The sequence below is a fragment of the Psittacula echo genome (assembly GCF_963264785.1).
Source record: "Psittacula echo genome assembly, chromosome: 3".
NCBI classification, from domain to species: Eukaryota; Metazoa; Chordata; class Aves; order Psittaciformes; family Psittacidae; genus Psittacula; species Psittacula echo.
This window is the reverse complement of record NC_137736.1, coordinates 6,745,399-6,763,731: the sequence shown is the minus strand read 5'-3', so window position 1 is coordinate 6,763,731 and position 18,333 is coordinate 6,745,399. Positions and strand designations below refer to the sequence as shown.

At 54.0% G+C, this 18,333-nt stretch overlaps 1 protein-coding gene across 1 annotated transcript; it reads left to right on the top strand.

Moving 5' to 3' along the window:
* Window positions 1-2,131: 2,131 nt before the first annotated feature.
* On the top strand, window positions 2,132-17,183 carry GPR156 (G protein-coupled receptor 156; the record flags this gene model as incomplete). The annotated part of the gene is made up of 9 exons (XM_080614076.1): window positions 2,132-2,236; window positions 4,638-4,774; window positions 6,974-7,109; window positions 8,293-8,403; window positions 9,366-9,491; window positions 9,954-10,049; window positions 13,240-13,476; window positions 15,306-15,464; window positions 15,999-17,183. 9 exons carry the CDS (start codon window positions 2,132-2,134, stop codon window positions 17,181-17,183), a joined length of 2,292 nt encoding a protein of 763 aa, XP_080470202.1.
* Between the last annotated feature and the right edge of the window lie 1,150 nt (window positions 17,184-18,333).

The following is an 18,333-nucleotide window of genomic DNA, read 5'->3' as shown; positions in this document are numbered from 1 at the left end:
CTGTGGCAGGGGGTTGGAACTGGATGAGCTTTAAGGTCCTTTGCAACCCAAACCAGGCTGGGATTCTGCTCCAGAAGTGGTTTACCAGTGTTTTGGCCTTCAAAACAAACCCCCAAAACCCAACAGGTCTCTGTCCTCAAGAGACCCCCACATCTTTAGCATGTGTTTTCTTACCTGTGTTGCTGTCTGCCCCCCAGTCATTGCAAGCCTCACTCTGAAGGGCAGTGACCCCCCCTCGGATGCTCTCCAGGCCACAGAGCAGCATTCCTGCTGGCTGGAAATGCCAGTTGCCTTGTGGCAGCAACCACGCTATGCTTGCTTTGTTGCATACTAATGAGTGCTAATTGGCCTGGTTATCAATGTTGTGTGGGAGCCGTTAGCACCATGTCTCCAGCAGCTGTACACCTCACCTGATGGCTCAGCCTGAGCAATGACGGGCATGGGAACCCCGAGAGGGTGGCCCTGCTTGGAGGGGGAAAACATCACCATGGTTTGCTACAAGCTAGAAGGAGAGAGAGAGGCTTGATGGAGAGTGCTCTTGAGAAAAGCCTCTGTCATGCATGTGGGTAATGTGATATTGTGTTTGTAGGACGTGTTGAGCTGATCTCATCGGGGGTAGTCCTGGTGCAGGCAGGACAGCATCCAGACCCACAGCACACCGGGGCTTCTGCCAGAGGAAGAGTTGTGGTTGTTGCTGCAGAGGTGGCTCTGCTCATTGTGGACGTGTGGCCTGTTGAGCTGGGACTTGTAAGTGACTTCTTTAAAGCTCAGAATCAGTTAACACCAGCAGGGAACAGCACCCGTAGGTTTTCCGGCATTTGAATCCTGATGATTGCCCCCCATGAAGATCAGCAAGTTTCAGACCAGGTCCCGGTGACCACGCTTCATTTGAATTCACTCTTTCTTTGTCCGTGTCATGACGGGAGTTTTTCCAAAGGAAGGACTTGTAAGGAGAGGGGATCAAAATGTTGGGAGTAGCAGCAGGGCAGGATGGAGCAGTGGCCAGGAGCAGGGTGTGAGCACAGGGGATGCTCAGCTGGGATGCAGCCCGGAGGAGCACGATACGGATATATTTTTCCCTCCTACCAGTTGTTAGGAGCAAATAGGGAATGAGCTATTGCGCTTCCTCCCCAGCTGCTAACGACGGGAGGCCTGCTTATGGTCGTGCACTGGAAGCTAATTAAAACCAGTGACAATGGTAATTGAGTAAGGATGCTTGAGGATAAGTATGACCTCATGTCTAAAATGGTAATGAGGCCTATTAAAATCCCCACCAAAAAGAGAAATGAAAGAGGGAACAGAGGCAAAGGTGGTGCGAAGGGAGCGGGAGCAGGCGGGGACAATACCTTGGCAGCCAGAGCGCCGGGAGGGATGGGGAGCACGGAGGTGCCAGGCTTTTAAATCTCCTTAATGAAGAGCCCGCTCCTCAGCTGGCCGGGCTGCTGCCTGGGCCGCGTCAGCCAAAACACTGTGGTACGTGTGTAATTCAAGTGCCTTCCTCCCTGCTCACCCGGCCCTGGGTGTAGGTCCCATTAAGCGACGGCAACACTTGTTGCTGTTCGTTGTTGTCTTCTCTTGCTGGTTCTTTGCCTGAAGAAGTGAACGTGCCAGGAAATGGCAGCAGCTGCTGGCATGGGAGAGACCTGTGGAGAGATGTCCTGAAATCACACTGGTGTGGGGTGATGGATTGCTTCAGGCAATCAAGCTGCATCAGGCTTGGGGTGCTGGGTGCCACGTCCAGCTCGAACCAGCACAGCTCCTGGTTTTGGGTCCTCAGCTGGGGTGTAGGGCCCAGGGGCTGCTGTGACCCTGCTGTGTATTGCTCTGCAGGGTGATACAGCAAGGCTTGGGATGCCACCGTGCTCCGCGGGAACGCGCACCCTGTGCTGACTCCCGTCGCTGCAGAGGACACCCCGAGGGACGGCGGGAGGTGGGTGCTCCCTGTCCTGGCTCTGGATGTGCGCTGCAGCAGTTGGGGTAAGCTCAGCTCCAGGCTGCTGGACCCCTTCCTTTCGCCTTGCTGATGGGGGGGATGTGATATACACCAAAGGCTTCCTCTTGCTGGAGAAAGCTGACCCCTGTCCTTCTGGCAGGGGTGAAGGTAAGGCTGGATGACGGCTGAGGATGTGCTATGGAGCCAGGATTCAACTGCTCTCAGCTCTGCAATGGCAGCTCCAGTTTTGGCAGCCAGGAGCAGCACCATCGGGCGCTGCAGGAGCTCTGCACTGTCACAGTGGTACGTACGGGGGCAGGGGAGCGTTCTTGGCAGAGGTTTGCTCCCCAAGGAGTGGATTTGGGTGGAGGGATGGAGAGGGGGGCACAGCTGTCCAGCCACAGGCAGCATGCTGTCACCTCCTGGGATGGCCTCCAAGACAAGCCCTGTCTAGATGACACCCAGCAGTTAGCCAGAAGGTGAGGAAGCAGCCACAACAGCCAAGTTGTGTCAAGCAGCCCTCCCATGCGTTGCCCAGCTTGACAGCCGCTTAGGAGTGGCCTGGGATGCTTCCTCTGCCCTTGACCTTTCCCATCCCCTAGAACTTCAAAGTGCTTCTCAAATATGAATAGAGCCGGATTTAATTAAAAGTCATCATCTATAATAAGTGGTACCTCCCCCTACCACTAAGCCAGTAGAAATGACGCTGGGATGCACTTAGTTGCAGTTGGCTCTGCATGAGGCTGCTGGATGGACCAGCAAGGCTTGGCCCGCCTGGTTCTCCACCATGTTCTGCAGGACCATGGGCCTTTAATTAGAAGACCATAAGCTGCTTGGCTCCTCTGGCTCAGGCAGCTGCCTTGCAATTAATATTCCCCCTGCTAGGGCCAGGATTTACTCAGCTCAGCGGCAAACAAAGCGCTCCATCAACTTCAAGTAGCATCAACATCCAGGGAAACAGTGGTTGAGGGGGGACAGGACGTATGTGTTTGGAAAGGAAAGGTGGAAACCACAGAGGTGTTTCTGATGCTTGGGTGGTTCCTGGGAAAAGGGTGCAGTAATGCTTTCAGCAGCGGCCAGAGCTGGAAAGATGCTGCTGGTGGATGCAGCTGGGAGTGAAGTGTGGGAGCCCTGGGGTGCCAAGTCTGCCCTGCTCGTCTCAGTGGCAAAACCCAGGTGCTACTCACGGGCTTGACCAGGCAGGACACAGAAATAGGATGGAATCGCAGCCTTGTACCAGCCCTGAGCAGCCCCATCAGATCTGGGCAGGAGGGAAGATAGTCCTGATTCTAGGTATTTCACAGCAGGTCCTAGTGTAAGGGGAGGGAGACCAGCCTGGCTGACCATCTCCACTGTGTGGTGTGGTCTTCATTTCCCAGAGAGCTAAAAGACCCCCAGGGAATAGGGAGAAGAGGTGGGGAGCAGTTTGCAGGAGAGAGATGAATCCCCAGGGATCCCTTCACACTGCTGCAAAGCAGGGCTGTATCCCAGCATAACGCAGCAGCAGCAGCTCTTGGCTGGCTCTGTCTTCCAGCCAGGGACTTGCTTTACCCGGAGACCAGAGCGGCTCCAGCCTGTGGGCTGGCAAGAGCCACCCGTGCTCACGTGGCAGCGACACGTTTTTGGTTTAAGAGTTATGTGTTGGCTTTAATTCTCCAGGCTGTGCCATGTTCTTGCTTACCCAGAGGAAAAGGAGCTCAGCTGGGGAAGCAGGAGACAAGGCACTGGCTGGAAACAACTGTCTGACTTCTTCCTGCAGATTTATTTCTAGCAAGGCTGGAAGCAGAAACAGCTCAGACCTTAAGGGGAGAACTGAAAGTTTGGGGCAGTGGCAGCTGTCAGGAAAACAGCCTTCTGCCATAGAAATTGCATGCAGGTGAACTGGAATACCTGAGAAAACACCACGGAAGTTAGTGAGGAGGTGTGTGAAAGCTCAATCCCTGTCATCTTCCTTCTCTTTAAAGGGAAGTTAAGTAAAACTAATACTTTACTGTGTGTGAGCCAACCCACACGTGCAGACCCTGTTAAAAATGTTGGAGTATTTTAGATCCACAGCGGAAATGGGTTTCTTGTTTCACACAGGATCATTTTATCCAGCCTATGTTAATAGAGAGATAGCAGGGAGTGTTTTAAATGGAGATGTAAAACCATAAGGTCACCTGCATGCAAGGAACGAGGTGCCTCCATCACACCCGCGCTGGGAGTGTCCCTCAAAAGCCAGTTTTCAGCTGTTGTCTACCAAGGACCAGCAGGGAGAGGTGAAGCCCAGCCCATTGTGTCACTGCCTAACACAGCTGACAAACACTGTCCCACTCCCTTCTCTGTGCCGCTGGCTCCCGGTCATGTCACCCAGCTGGTTGGGTACCTGCGGTTTGTAGGGGTGAGGGTGGGAGCCAAGGACGCGCTGCCCAATTCCTAAAGCAGTGCGCTACAAACTGGGGTCTTCCTCCAGAGAGAAGTGGGGAACTATCACCTATTTTCCGCTCTCGCATGACCAGGGCTGCCTGAGGTTTCTGAGTCACTTGTACGGCTTCATTATGGATTTGGCTAGTTGGCCTTAGGATGAGGGCTCCAGGTCTGCCCTCTCCTCCTGTGCACTCAGCAAGTGGCACAGCTTGCGTCCAGTCTACACACAGCTCACTAGCCCTGATCTGGTACAGTGGTGCCAGCAATGTCCTCTTCCTCCTCACTCCTTCTCCTGCAGACATCTTCTGACCGCAGTGGGAAGAGCTCCCCATCCTTCTCTGCTGCTCTTCTGGGAGTTGTGTGGACATTCCTGACTGGAGGAGTCCTGCTGGCACTCTTCTTTCTTGTCTTCACCATTCGCTTCAGGAAAAACAGGTAAGGGCTTCCCCTTCCTGCTGTGGGAGTTCCCCTGAGCTGAAGCAGTGGGGTCGGGCTCCTTCAGGACCGGGCTCTGAGCTGATGGCCAGGAGGGTACAAGACTGAGGGAGCAGGACAGGGCAAGCAAGGGCAATTCCAGAGATATTGCAGCTTTCTCCATCACACCCAGTGCTGATCACTGGTGGAGACAGTCCTGCTCTGATTGCTCCCTTCCTCCCAAAGGGAGGGAGCTGTGGACAAGAGAGTGCATGGATGCCCTCTGGTTTGGCACCGGCAGCAGTGCATGGTCTCATCCCAAAGGTGCTATTCAATAAAACCATCAACAGGACTGAGAAGAAAGAGACCCGGTCTCTATCTCCACTCCACAGTCCTGAGAGCATCAGTTTGAGCAGCATAGCTCCATGAACAAAGCCATCATGCTCTCCACAGTGTGCACACATCCTTCCTGCTGTTGGGCCGCTTGGGCCACATCTTGGTGGTTGTGCATATTGGTGGGGAACATGATCCCCATTGGTAAGAGAAGCTGGTGTTGAAGTGCAGCCTTTCCTTGGTGCTATTCAGTCTGTACAAAGGATGTAAAAAGTCCCGCTCCCCTGAATGCAGCATAAATCAAGCAGAAGGCTCTGCAAAACTGCCTCAGCCAGCACTTAGCCTTCCTCAGCAGTTCTGGATGTCTCTCCTGCCTTCTTGCCACCTTCTGCTCAGCTTCACTGGTCCCTTGGTCTCTCAACTACTTCTTTCCCCTGGGGTTACATCCCTTTTCCAAGCCTGAACTTGAAAAGCCTTTGTGCTCCATGTGCTGTTGTTTTGCACGGAGATGTGCATCTGTATGCAGGCTGGGCTGCTGCTGTTTCAGTGCTCTGGTTGAGTTAAGGACCTTAATGTTCCTTCTGACCACCATGCATTCAAGAAGGTCCTGCTCCTAAGGGTTTCTATTGAGCCCTATGACCTGTATCCTGGCCTCAAGCACTTGATTTACTGAAGCAGAGTGGTGATGGGTTTGGTGACCATCCTAACTGATTACCAAATTATTTAGGCCCCTAATTTATTCTCAGAGCAAGCTGTAATGAATGTGTGTTATTTATTTGCACTGTAGCAAATAAATACTGGTCTGTCTGCTGAACCCACGAGGGCAAAGGAGGCCTTATTCAGCGTGCAGCTGAGAGGGTGAACTGATGAGTATCTTTCCCAGGGGCTGAGTCACAGCAAGGAAGGCAGGGGAAGGAGAGAGCCAGGTTGAGTCCCAGGCTCTGTGTCTGTGAGGCTGCAAGCCAGGAAGGAGCTCAAGGGTAAAGCAATGAAATGACTTGTTAGCAGAAGGGATGGAGCTACACGGGGGGATGGCAGGAGCTACAGCTTTCACTTGATGGGCTTGCTGGAGAAGGGTAACAGGTCGAGAGAGATTGCTGGGTCGATTCTCCCCTCCCTGAGTACAGTTACAGGATTATGAGTGATGGGGTGAAATTACAGAGGGGAAGCGGTAACCTGAACATTGCTGGCAGCTTCCTGACGTTGAGGCTGTGCTGAGGGTGGAGGTATCTCCTCCGAGGAAGGAGCAGTGGGAAGAGCCTGTTCCTGCAGGCATTCGTAGCTGCTGTACCCAAAGCTTACTGTTGGGGACAGTCACCCTGGCTGCTTTGGTGAGGTTTTTCCATTTCTGCTCCTGTACAGCAGAGGACAGTGGAGGAAGATGTTGACCTTGAATCAGGGGGGCAGAGCTGGGCGCTGTCCTGTGTGCCACCTGCATGGCCATGGGACATTGCTTCCCCTGGCTCTGTGCCGCTGTGGGGACGTGTGGCCACTTTATTTTGTCCATAAAGACACTGGCTGAAGCTGCCTCAGGGATGCTTTTCTGTGCCACAGAACCATGCAAGGGGCAGGGGTGCCATGGGGCAAGCCTGGTATCTGTTTGCTTTGAGGAGAAGGGATCTTGCTGTCCTATAGGAGTAGTGGGGTAGGGCAAAATGAATGCTTTAAGGAGAGTGAAGCCCTCCTTAAAGGGGAGGATACAGTATGTCCCATGGAGCAATGGCTGAGCTTCTAGAAGAGGGAGGTGTGGAGAGCAGGGCCTGGGAGGAGACAGTGTGTCAGCATCCCTTGTGGCCATCATCATCCCTGTAAGGGGACCTTTCCCCTATGCTGCCAGGTCATGACACTCAGTAACTATCACCACCTTCCCTGCTTTGTTTCCTGGAGGATCGTGAAGATGTCCAGCCCCAATCTGAACATTGTGACCCTGCTGGGCAGTGGCTTGACTTACACTAGTGCTTACCTCTTTGGGATTCAGGAGCAGAGCCTGCCATCCGGAGACTCGGTGGAAAAGCTCATTCAGGTGAGTGAGAGGTTTGGTGGAGTGGGTGCCTTCATACATGCACACATGTGCATGTACATGCATGTTTGCACATGCTCTGTCTTGGCTGCAGCCTGTCACCACCTTGCTGCTGGGCACATTTGGCCGGGCTGTGGTTTCCACGTACACAAAACACAACTGGATACTTCCCATCTGAATGGCCTTTGCTGTTCATGCAAGCCCCAGTTGCAGGTGTGATTCTTGGCTACACAGCAGATCTCAATCAAAACACTGCCCTGTGTGATGGAACCCTGAGTGCTGACCTGGGGCAACCACCCTGCCCCACTGAGAAAGAGCAGCCTCTGCCATCCTGCTCAGCTGCTGGGCTGAGGAGAATCAATGGAGGTGCCATTTATGGGTGCTGGGACCCTCTGTGCCCCTGCTGCTCACCAGCTGCCTGCCTCTCCCTGCCTGCCTCTCTGACAAGGATGAGCCTCTCACGGTGGGGAGGAGAAGGCAGCAGCAGGCATGCCTGTGGAGGAATGGAATCACAGAATAGTCTGGGTTGGAAGGGACCTCCAAAGCTCCTCTAGCGCTACCCCCTGCAATGAGCAGGGACATCTTCAACAAGATCAGGTGGCCCAGAACCACATCCAGCCTGGCCTTGAATATCTGCAGGGATGATGCATCTACCACCCCTTTTGTGCCAGTGTTTTATCACCATCATTGTAAAGAATTCTTCCCTCACAATCCAGCCTGAATCTCCCCTCTTTTAGTTTAAAACCATCACCCCTCGTCCTGTCGCAACAGGCCCTGCTAAAAAGTGCCTCCCCATCTTTCTCATAGACCCCTTTTAAGAACTGAAAGGCTGCAATGAGGTCTCCCCAGAGTCTTCTCCAGGCTGCACAACCCCAACTCTCAGCCTTCCCTCATAGCAGAGGTGCTCCATCCCTCCGATCATTTTTGTGTGCCTCCTCTGGACCCTCTCCAGCAGGTCCATGTCACTGAGAACAACAAAGCTGGACACAGGTGGGGTCTCACCAGAGCGGAGCAGAGGAGCAATATGTGCCTTTTCATTCATTTCACCCTATGGTCGGTGGGTGATGCGATGTGACCCTCCAGAAGGCCACAGGCACATGCGCACCCATGTTTATTGCACCCCAGGGTGGGAGGGTGCGGGTGTCCCTGCGAGCTGCTCCCTAAGTCCCTCGCTCTGCCCCGGCAGGTTCGGCTCTGCCTGCTCTGCGTCGGGACCTCGCTGGTGTTCGGCCCTGTCCTGGGCAAGAGCTGGCGGCTCTACAGGGTGTTCACCCAGCGGGTGCCGGACAAGCGGGTGGTGAGTACACAGCACCGGGGAGCGATGGGGGGACACCGGCAAGCCCCAGGCTGGTGTGGGGTAGCAGGGAGCAGCAGCACGTGATGAGGATGGGTGCCACTGTCACAGCGCTGGTTTCACACCTGGCTGGGCACTGTGCATCTGTTCCTGCACAGAGAGACAGGAGCAGGCAAGCAAGTGCTCTGTCAGGCTGCCTGTTCCCTGTGGAACATCCCAGCTCCATCACCAAGAGAGCTTGTTCTCATTTTACATTGGCCACGCGCCTTCCTTACGCTACGCACCACTGCTTGTGCCCAGGTCTGGGCTGATGGGTTTTGTGGGAGGGAAATAAAGCAGCCATCCTCAGGGGCATCTGGTCTGCTCTCAAAGGAAGGGAGGAACAGCTGGGTGCTCCTCTGCAGCACTGAAGGAAGGGGATACAGCAGCTGATAGAGAAACGGGAGCCAGCTAGGTATGAATTTGTGTGTGTAACAGTGCCTGCACAGCTTTTGGTGGCCACTTTCCAGGGGTGAAAAAATTAAGTCTCAGATGAAAGGTGAGATGAGGAGAACTGGGTAGCAGCAAGCACCCCCCTTCCTGAGGCACCAGCATCTGTGATGAACTTGCAAAATTATAACCCTATCAGCCTTTTCTCCCCACTGTTTTGGTCTCTGCTTGTGATACGAGCGTAAGGACTGATGCTCTTGTTTTGGAGAGCTGTTTTCCGTCATAGCATTTACCAGCTAGCTCCAGCATCGGAGGGATGTTGGTTATCCTGGTTAGGTCTCCAGGAGTTTGGGTGCTTGAGACAGAGATCTTGTGGCTGACTCAGACGTAGGCGAGCCACTGGACTCCACTCTGGGAAAAGCATTAGGGTGGATGTATCCCTTGGAAGAAACAATCAGAAAGAGACCCAAGGGGATGGAGGTCGTTGGTGTCCATTTGCCCCCCACGGTAGCATTTACTTCTTGCGTTGTTTGCAGATTATCAAAGACCTCCAGCTGCTGGCGATGGTGGCAGTGTTGGTGCTGGCGGATGCTGTGCTGCTCTTGACGTGGGTATTCTCTGACCCAGTCCAGTGCTTCCGAAGCCTCAGTGTCTCGCTCCGGGTAAGAGGATGAGGAGGGACAGTGGAGGGTTGCCCTGTGTCCTGTCTGATCTCTCTGCACTAAGTTAGTGGATGGTCGGGTGCCTGGAGGTGCTGTTTAAAAACATAGAAAGAAGAACAATTCAGAAAGCCCTCTGGGTGCTCTGGGTTGGGTTTGTGTCCGGTCTATTGCACAGGTGAGGGTCTGCTGCAAAATTTCCAGGCCTGTGCATGTCACCTGGTGACACAGGAGAGGTCCATGGCTTCTGCAGATGCTTTAGAGAAAAGTTTAACCAGCCCTTTTGGCAGCAGAGGGCCCAAATGTTCCTTGCTTTAATCCCCCCGGCAGCACCAGCTTTGGCCGTTCCTTTGGGAATTTACAGAGCAGACCTGCTCGGATGTGTGCACCTATCTGGCCAAGGCTCTGTGCCTGCTCCCAGGCCAGGGCAGCAGCCTTCACTCCTGCCTTCCCCTTGCCTCCTAGGCGACAGAGAAAGGCCTGACCTGCTCAGTGAGCCGGGTGCAGTCCTGCGCATCTCTTTATTCCGATCTTTGGCTCGTTCTCATATTAGGGTTTAAGGTATGTAACCTCTTCATTGATACTCCCATTGTATCTCCCCTCTCCCAGCCTCGCAGCCTAAACTGTTTAGCAGTGTTGGTAGTCTCGCTGCCTGCCTAAGCTACGTGCCTACTGCAGATTCCAGCTTCTCCTGTTCATCTTGGAAGCCCTCCCATCTCCCACGTGGGTGTTTTCTTGCATTCCCTTGTAAAAGCTGTTAGCCACTTTTGCCCTGCTTCACCATCTCTTTCACATACACTGTGCCCATACTGCCTGTCCAGTTCTCCCCCTGCAACTCCCCCATGCCCCATCCATCTCCTTTCATAAAGCTTGTGTCTTACTGTTTTCTAAAGCACGCTTTTTCCATAAGGCCTCAGGTGTTTGCCCACTGCAGAGATGCACTCTGTGGCTCAGCCCCCGAGTCCTCTGACTCCAGCTCAAGGAGGTGCTGATGACAAGTGCTTGGTGCCTACCCAGACAGGATGTGTATCAGCTAAATTATACCACTGAGGTACACTTTCACTGATGTAGCTCTGCTCATGGCCATTCTTATTCCGGGAGAGTTATGTGTACTGATGTAACTATGTAGGTATAATTACTGCTGTAATTATCTGTGGTCTCATCTGTCCCTGGGTTGGCAGAGGCTGGACGCATTTCAGAGAGCTGATGTTGACGAAGCTTGTGAGATCACAGCCTTTCTTTGGGAATGGCTCCATCTCTGCCTGCAGTACAGGCAGTTCCTTTCTGACTCAGTGTAAAATAGAATCACAGAATGGTTTGGGTTGGAAAAGACCTTAAGATCATCCAGTCCCAACCCTCTGCTGTTGGCAGGGATGCCTCACGCTAGCCCATGTCACCCAAGGCTCTGTCCAGCCTGGCCTTGAACACTGCCAGGGATGGAGCATTTACCACTTCTTTGGGCACCCAGTTCCAGTGCCTCACCACCCTCACAGTACAGAACTTCTTCCTTATATCTAACCTGAACTTCCCCTGTTTCAGTTTGAACCCATCACCCCTTGTTCTATCACTGCAGTCCCTGATGAAGAGTCCTTCTCCAGCATCCCTGTAGGCCACTGACCATCTACCCAAAACTGTAGGAAAAAGAACAGAAAGAGACTTCATGAAATGGCCAAGTCCTTTCCCCCACTACACTTCATTTTAAATACATTAGTCTAGCTTGCCCTTTAAAGTCCTTGGGTGCTAGGGACTGCAGGCATTCCCTGGCCTTTGGTGCTGTGTCTTCACCTCTCATTTTATCCCCAGTTTGTGTTAGGGTTTGGACAGTTAATGCTTTCACCTACAGCTCCTACAAACTGCTTTTTGAAATCAAACATCCCCATTGCCAGTCCCAGGTACTCTTCATTAGCATTGGGTTGAACCTGATCCTACTGGAGCTGTTTCTTTAGTGGTTTCTCTGGAGTTAATCTGGATGTGATAGTAGGCTCCATCTCTGCGTGTACATAGCACTTCTTAGCTTCCACAGCATTAATGTGCTCAGCCCTTTGTGAAACCACTCAGTTTATTATCCTGGTTTTCCTGGCCCAGAGCAATGAACAGAAATGATTGGCCAAGGCCATGCCTGGGATTAGGAACAAAGTTCTCTGCTCAAGATTAAAACAAACAAACAAACAAACAAACAAACAACTTAGTGCTGTGCTCACTGAAAGCCCTGGTTCACCAGACAGCAGTGCTGTTGTCTGTGTCCCAGATAGGTTATATGAATTTTAATGTGACTTTGGTGCTGGATTTTTTCTTGCTCAGGGATTAAGAGCTGGCTTACCTTTGGCCATTTACTTGGAGGTGTGCCATGGTGAACATGGTTAGGATCCAGTGCGGATCCCATGATGCAGGGGTGGACATCAGCCTAGTTTCCAGTGAGGCACATCTTGCTACTACAACCTCCCTCGGGAATTCATGGTGCTCTCAAGTTGGGAGTCTCACCAAAGACCATGGACATCAACCTCTTTTGCCTGTAAGAGTGTCCCTCCAGACCCTATCCCTGGCAGTGGCCATTGTGGTCATCAAGCAGCCACAGCATGGAGGGGTCCAGAAGGATCTACAGCACATTTGCACCGTAGGTCACAAAGCACTGCTCGATGCCCAAATAGCAATTCAACATCTCTTAGTAAAAGGCCAACTGTTGAACTTACTGGGTAGCACAGGAGTGATGTAGGAGTCCTGTTCCCTGTGTCCTGGGTCCTTGCAGGAGCAGGGATTTTGTTAGATGGCCAGGTTGGACAGAGCCTTGGGTGACATGGTCTAGTGTGAGGCATCTTTGCCCGTGGCAGGGGGTTGGAACTGGATGATCTTAAGGTCCTTTCCAACCCAAACCAGTCTGTGATTCTATGATTCCTAAGGCAGACCATGCCTTGTGCTACACAGGCAGGCAAAAAATACTCGGCATTTCCTCACAGTGTGCCCTGGGAAAGTAGGGATTCATCCTGCTGGGTAATTTAATCCCAGGCACACTGGAAAGATGCACATGTGGGACACTTGTGGGGCAGCGTGGCAAGGAAGCCTGCTCTGAAACAACTGACCTGCTCCAAGGGAGAGAGGGCTTCTGTGTACAGTGCACGTCTCTAGCCCCTGTCACTGCTACTAGGGTCAGGCAGGAAACAGCCAAGGGAAGGGAGAAGGATTGCACCTGGGAGTTTCCTGGATTTCTATTTAAAGAGGAACCAAGTACATCCTCTTCCCTCCAGTCTAAACCTCCGCTTCTTCTGCCTTGCTTCTTCCTCCTGAACGTCCTCCTGAATCTCCTTCCTGCTCCCTCAGAGGTATGTCGTTGCTCCTTGATGGCACCGCGGCATCCCCGCAGGGATCTCTGTCTCTTGTCTGTCTTTGCTGCTCCTGCTCCAGGCCGCCCGTGGAGAGGTTTTCACATCTTGCCTCTCCCAGCCATGCCCTGCTCTGTGGCATCACCTTCAGACCTGACCCTCAGCTCCTTGTGCCCCTCAGTCGGGACCCCCAGGGCCTGCCAGCACCTTCACTCATGCCTTCCCCCCCAGCCCCACTTCTGACCCACAGCAGCACGCGGGGCGTTTGCTGCAGCATCACCTCCACGCACTGAAGGGCTGCATTATAGATCAAAGAGCGTTAATTAGGATGGCGCTGAGTGTATCTGAGCTCACCGGGCTCAGCAGGACGTGGGGGTTGGCACCATCAGGCTGTAATTTTCCACACTCTGGAAACCTCTCTTTTCTGCTTCCAGAGCATCCTCCTGCTGTACGGGACCTACTTGGCCGGTCTGACCGACAACGTCAGCTCCCCGCCAGTCAACCAGTCCTTGACGCTCATCGTTGGGGTCAACCTCGTTTTCCTGGCTGCCAGCACTGTCTGCTTAGTTCACCGCTTCTTCCGTGCTTGGCACAACTTGCTGTTTGGTTTTACCTCTGGAGGCATCTTTGTGTGTACAACCACGATCAACTGCTTCATCTTTGTCCCACAGGTAGGCTGTCACGTCTGTCCCACCGCCTGCCTGGAAACAGGCACGGGTTTGGACATTGAGAACTGCAGCCACATGGCCCAAGCTGCTATTTTTCTGCTTCTTTCCCCACATGTCTGAGCTCACCTGCACACCTCACCCTCCAAGCCCCTCGTGGCTCTGCTTCCCCAGGCAAGTCCCTTGAGTCTTCAAGAAGCGCAGGGGCATTGCAGAGGGGATGCTCAGAAACTCATCCTGCACAAGCGTGCCATGGGTAGCAGCCACACAGAGGGCACATGTAGAGGCGAAGCAGCTGCTGCCCTCCTCCTCCTCTATGTGGGTAGTGGGATCTGTCCTTCATACAGTTGTCTTCTCCTCATACCCCACGCATTCATTCCCACCAAGGGCAGGGATAGAGCCAGGCTCTGGCCATCCAGATGGCCTCACCAGGCTCAGAGTCTTTGTGGCTGGTGGTCCCCAGGGAAGGCTGTCCTCTCTGCTCTTGGAGAAGGAAGCTGGGGTTTGGCACAAGGGAGTAGGAGGACACAGAGGTGTTTGAAGGAAGCCTTTTGTGGCGAGGTGAGGCTCTCCTACTTCCTGTGTCCTCCAGGAGCAGCCTGGTGTCTGGCCACAACATTAGTGGGAAAAATGCTTCCATTGTTACAGGGAGAGGAAATAGTTGTTGACTCAGTTTAATGTTTGGAGGGATGTTTGGGTTCAAGGAAATGAGGTGAGAAAGGGAGGAAGAGGTAAAGCTGAAGAAAGAGCACATCTGTGTAAGAGAGGGCTTGGGGGATCTCAGGGATGTGTATAAATACTGATGGGGGTGGAGTAGGGAAGGGGGAGTCAGGCTTTTCTCCATGGTGTGCACTGGTGGGACATGGAGTGAAGGGCACAAACTGAAACACAGGAAATTCTATTTAAACATCAGAAAACTGTTTTGGTTTGGGTTTGTTTTGGTTTGGTTTTGTTCTGTGGAAGTTGCAAAGCACCGGAGCAGGTTGCCCAGAGAGGTTGTGGAGTCTCCATTCTTGTAGGTATTCAAGACCCAGCTGGACATGGTCCTGGGCAACCTGCTCCAGCGGACCTTGCTTGAGCAGGGTGGTTGAGACTTAGATGATGTCCAGAGGTCCCGTTCTATCTCAGCTGGTGCAGCTGAACTGCAGGGTCCCAACTGACTGGATGAGCAGCCCTTGGGAGGAGGATCCAAACCTCCCCTGACAAACACCGTGCCTGCTGGTGATGTTCTGTCAAGTGTCAGGTCTCTCGGAGTGGGGGCAGAGGAGCTGACGAGCTGTGCTTGCACTCTGCCTGCGCCATTTTTCTGCTGTAGCCTGGGGGCCTTGAGCATTTTATTTAACTTGGATCTTTTAATTCATCAGCTTATTTTTCCTAATGAGCTTGCTCCTCTATTGCTCATCAGAGATCAATAAGCAGCTGGAGCTGGGCTGCGCAAGGCAGACACTAGATGAGGAAGCGGATCCTGAGCATTGCTGGTTATCAGCTTGTCACGGGTGATTCGGGGATAGGGAGGTGTGTGTGACACAGTCTTTGTTTGTCACAGAGTCAGGGACGGGGGAGAAGAGGAAGGGGGCTCAGAGGATGCAGCGCAGGCACTGACCCTCTCTGTGTTAAAAACTGGAGCCAGGGACAGGGTAGGGGTCGGATGGGTGGGAGGCTCCCAGTGTCACTGCCGTGTCTCTCGCCGCCTGTATCTGCTCCTCCATCACACCCTGCCTTTGTCTTCCCTTCTCCATCCCTTTGTCTCCCTGGCGCTGGAGCTGCGCCTGCCTCCTGCCGCGTCGGCAGGGGCTGTGCGTGCCGCACGGATAACGCCCTCCTCTTCTCCCCAGCTCCGGCAGTGGAAAGCCTTTGAAGAAGAAAGCCAGACCACGAGCCACATGGCAAAATACTTCACCAGCCCCAGCAGGAGCTGCCGCTCGGTGTACAGTGAGGAGCAGCTCTATCAGCTAATAGGGGAGAAAAACTCCATGAAGCGGCTGCTTACCGAGGTACCGGGCTCTGTCGGCCTCCCCCAGCCTCACTGGCTTCTCCCTTTCCCTTTTGCGGGTTGAAGGCTTTAAAGGGCAATCCCCGTCTGGCTTCTTCCCTCCCGAGGGGAGGAGCTGCTTTGTTTTGTCACAGCGCCCTGCACCCCAAAGCACAAAAATGTGAGCATAATCTGGAGGGTTTCAAGTTAAAAACCAACCACCACATGGGGAGAAGAGCAGGAGAGCCTGGTTCCCAGAGCCCAGTCAGAAGTGGTTAATCTAAAGGGGAGGTGCTCTGTCTCCAGCCTCCTGCTCCCTCGCCTGCACTGCATGGCCAGGAGCACCCATAGAGCTGCCAGTCTCAGTGCACCCACAGGCTTCCTGCACCCACGTCTGGGGGGCTTAGGGGGGCTCCATGGGAGGACGAGGTCACACACGCTGCCAGTGGGGCTCTCGCAGAGCAGGGTGATGGCTTTCTGGCAGCATCAGGCAGTGTTCTGTGCCCTCTGCCTGGCCCCGTGCTTGATGCTTGATGGGTGTGTGTGTTTGATGCAGAAAAACGCCGTGATCGAGAGCCTGCAGGAGCAAGTGAGCAGCGCCAAGGAGAAGCTGATGAGGCTGATGTCTGCGGAGGGCGGCTGCGATCCCTGTGCGATGCCGCCAGCTCCCTGCACCCGGAGCACAGGGCAGTGTGGGGATGCGCAGGGTAACTGCTGCCCCCCGGATCCGGAGCGGGATGGGTGGCAGCCTCCCTGCTTGCTGGGTACATCGCCTCTTTGCAGCAATGCCCAGGACCTCCAGAAACACGCGAGCCATGAGCCTGTCTGCTCTCGAGTGATGACTTTTGACAACAGGGATGAAGTGGAATGTGGCCTGGAAGATGTCCAGCAGTGCAGGACACCTATGGGACAGGGGCAGCCTTTGGAGGAGCTACCGGACCAGGATATCTCGGCTGGGGTGGCCTGGCAGTCGTCCCCCAAAGTCAGCTATGTGAGCAGTGAGAAGCTGCGGGAAATCCTGCAAGACCTGAGCCTGGATGGCAAAACCTGCAGCCCCGCATTACCTGGGAGTCTCCCGCATGGCAGCCAGGGTCCCCCAGGAGAGCAGAAAGGAATGTGGGGGGCCCAGGAGGGCTACCTGGGCATCCACACACCCTTCAGCCCCTACCTGGCGAGACGGCGGCGGAGGATCCCACTGTCCCCTGTCTCTGCTCACTGCCATGGACACGTGTCCCCTTGTGCCACATGTGGGGTGAAGGAAGCGAGCGTTTGGGGCTGTGGGGAGTCAGCACATATCTCCCCGGGGAGGGAAGGGGAGATCACTGGCAGAGGGCTCCTGCACCCGCCAGCACCGTCCCCTCCAGCCACCTCTGGGGAGCCCTGCCTGCAGCCAGAGGGATGGCCAGGATGGCCGGAATCCCAGGGATCTTCGTTGTGCATCCTGCAGGAGCAGCGGCGGCGGCAGGGCACCCTAAGGGGTCCCGCCGAGCCCTCCCTGCGCTCCCTGTACTATTACCCGGACTCGGACTCCAGCAGCAGCAGCAGCTCTGAGGAGATGTTCCACGGCTGCCACCGGCCCTGCTGTGAGGTCTGCTTCCAGAGCCCGCGTGGCTCCCTGGGCAGCAGCAGCACGGACACGGACACAGAGCCCAGCAGCTGCATGGGCCACCGGACACAGCACCAGAGCGGGCCCCAGCCCGTGGTGAACTTCAAAGAGGATCTGAAACCCACCTTTGTGTGATGGGGAGCAGCCCTGCCCCACAGGCAAGTGCTCTCCCACCCCTGGAACACCACTCATCTTCACGTGTGCCTCTGAAGGATGAGTTTTGTGCTGGCATCTGGGGTTGGGAATAAACCCTGCCCTGCTCAGATTGCAGTGTCAGCCCCAGCCTGGTCAGTGGTGACTGCAAACTGTGTTTGGCTGAGAGGTGGATGGCACTGGTTTTGTCCTGGCTACTCTGGGCAGCTGCCTGCACCCCACAGATACCCAACACCTTTGTCCATCCTGGTGCTGGCAGTGGAAGGATGGGCAGGGTGCCTGGGAGAGCACAATCTTCATCATCTCAGAGGGCTTTCCCCCATGCAGTAGAGAAACAGCACTGTGTGCCAGAACCGTGTGCGGCTTCTTGCACACAACAGACAGATGGAGGACTCCTTCCCCTAAGGCTGGTGATGCAGAGCCTCCCACCAGCATCACAGCCCACTGGAGATGGGAGACACATGGACATCAGAAGTGGTTGCAGGCTGAGGCTCACCTGGGATGTTCTGCTCCCTGGCAAAGCAAGGACCTCGTCGGGAGGCTTTCAAGGCTGGGTTTTCTTAGTAGCATCTGAATGAGGAAATGGAGTCCGAAGGTGATGTCCCTGGAGGTGTCTTTGCATTTTGTGTAGTTGCACAGTTGTAGGTGAGACTCTGGTCAGAGCTGAAGGGAAAGACAGGCTGGCGATCGTACGAGAGGATCTGAAAAGGTTCTTCTTGGGTTGTTTTTTTTTGCCTTGTGTTTCTGCCCTTCTGTATGTGTTTGTACAGATCTGGAATGAGGTTTGTTTAAATTAATACGGTCTGCTTAATTCTTACCTTAGAAATATCAAGAACAGTAAATCCTTGATTTTTTGATTTTGATCCTGCTTTTTGGGGGGTATTTGTGAAGTGTTTCAGCATATCGTTGCCTCCACAGAAGTTCAGGATGCTGAGACCTGACACATGGAGCATAACAAACCCTCTGGAGAAAGGCTTTGTTAAAAGAGCAGGTGACAGAGGAATCCCAAACCCAGTTTTGAATGATGTCCTCTCCGTTATCCTATATGATGGTGAAATCCCTCGCTGACAGCTCTGGCTGGGGTGAAATGCATTGACTGGGGTCCCCTAATTCTTCAGGGCAAATCTGCAGC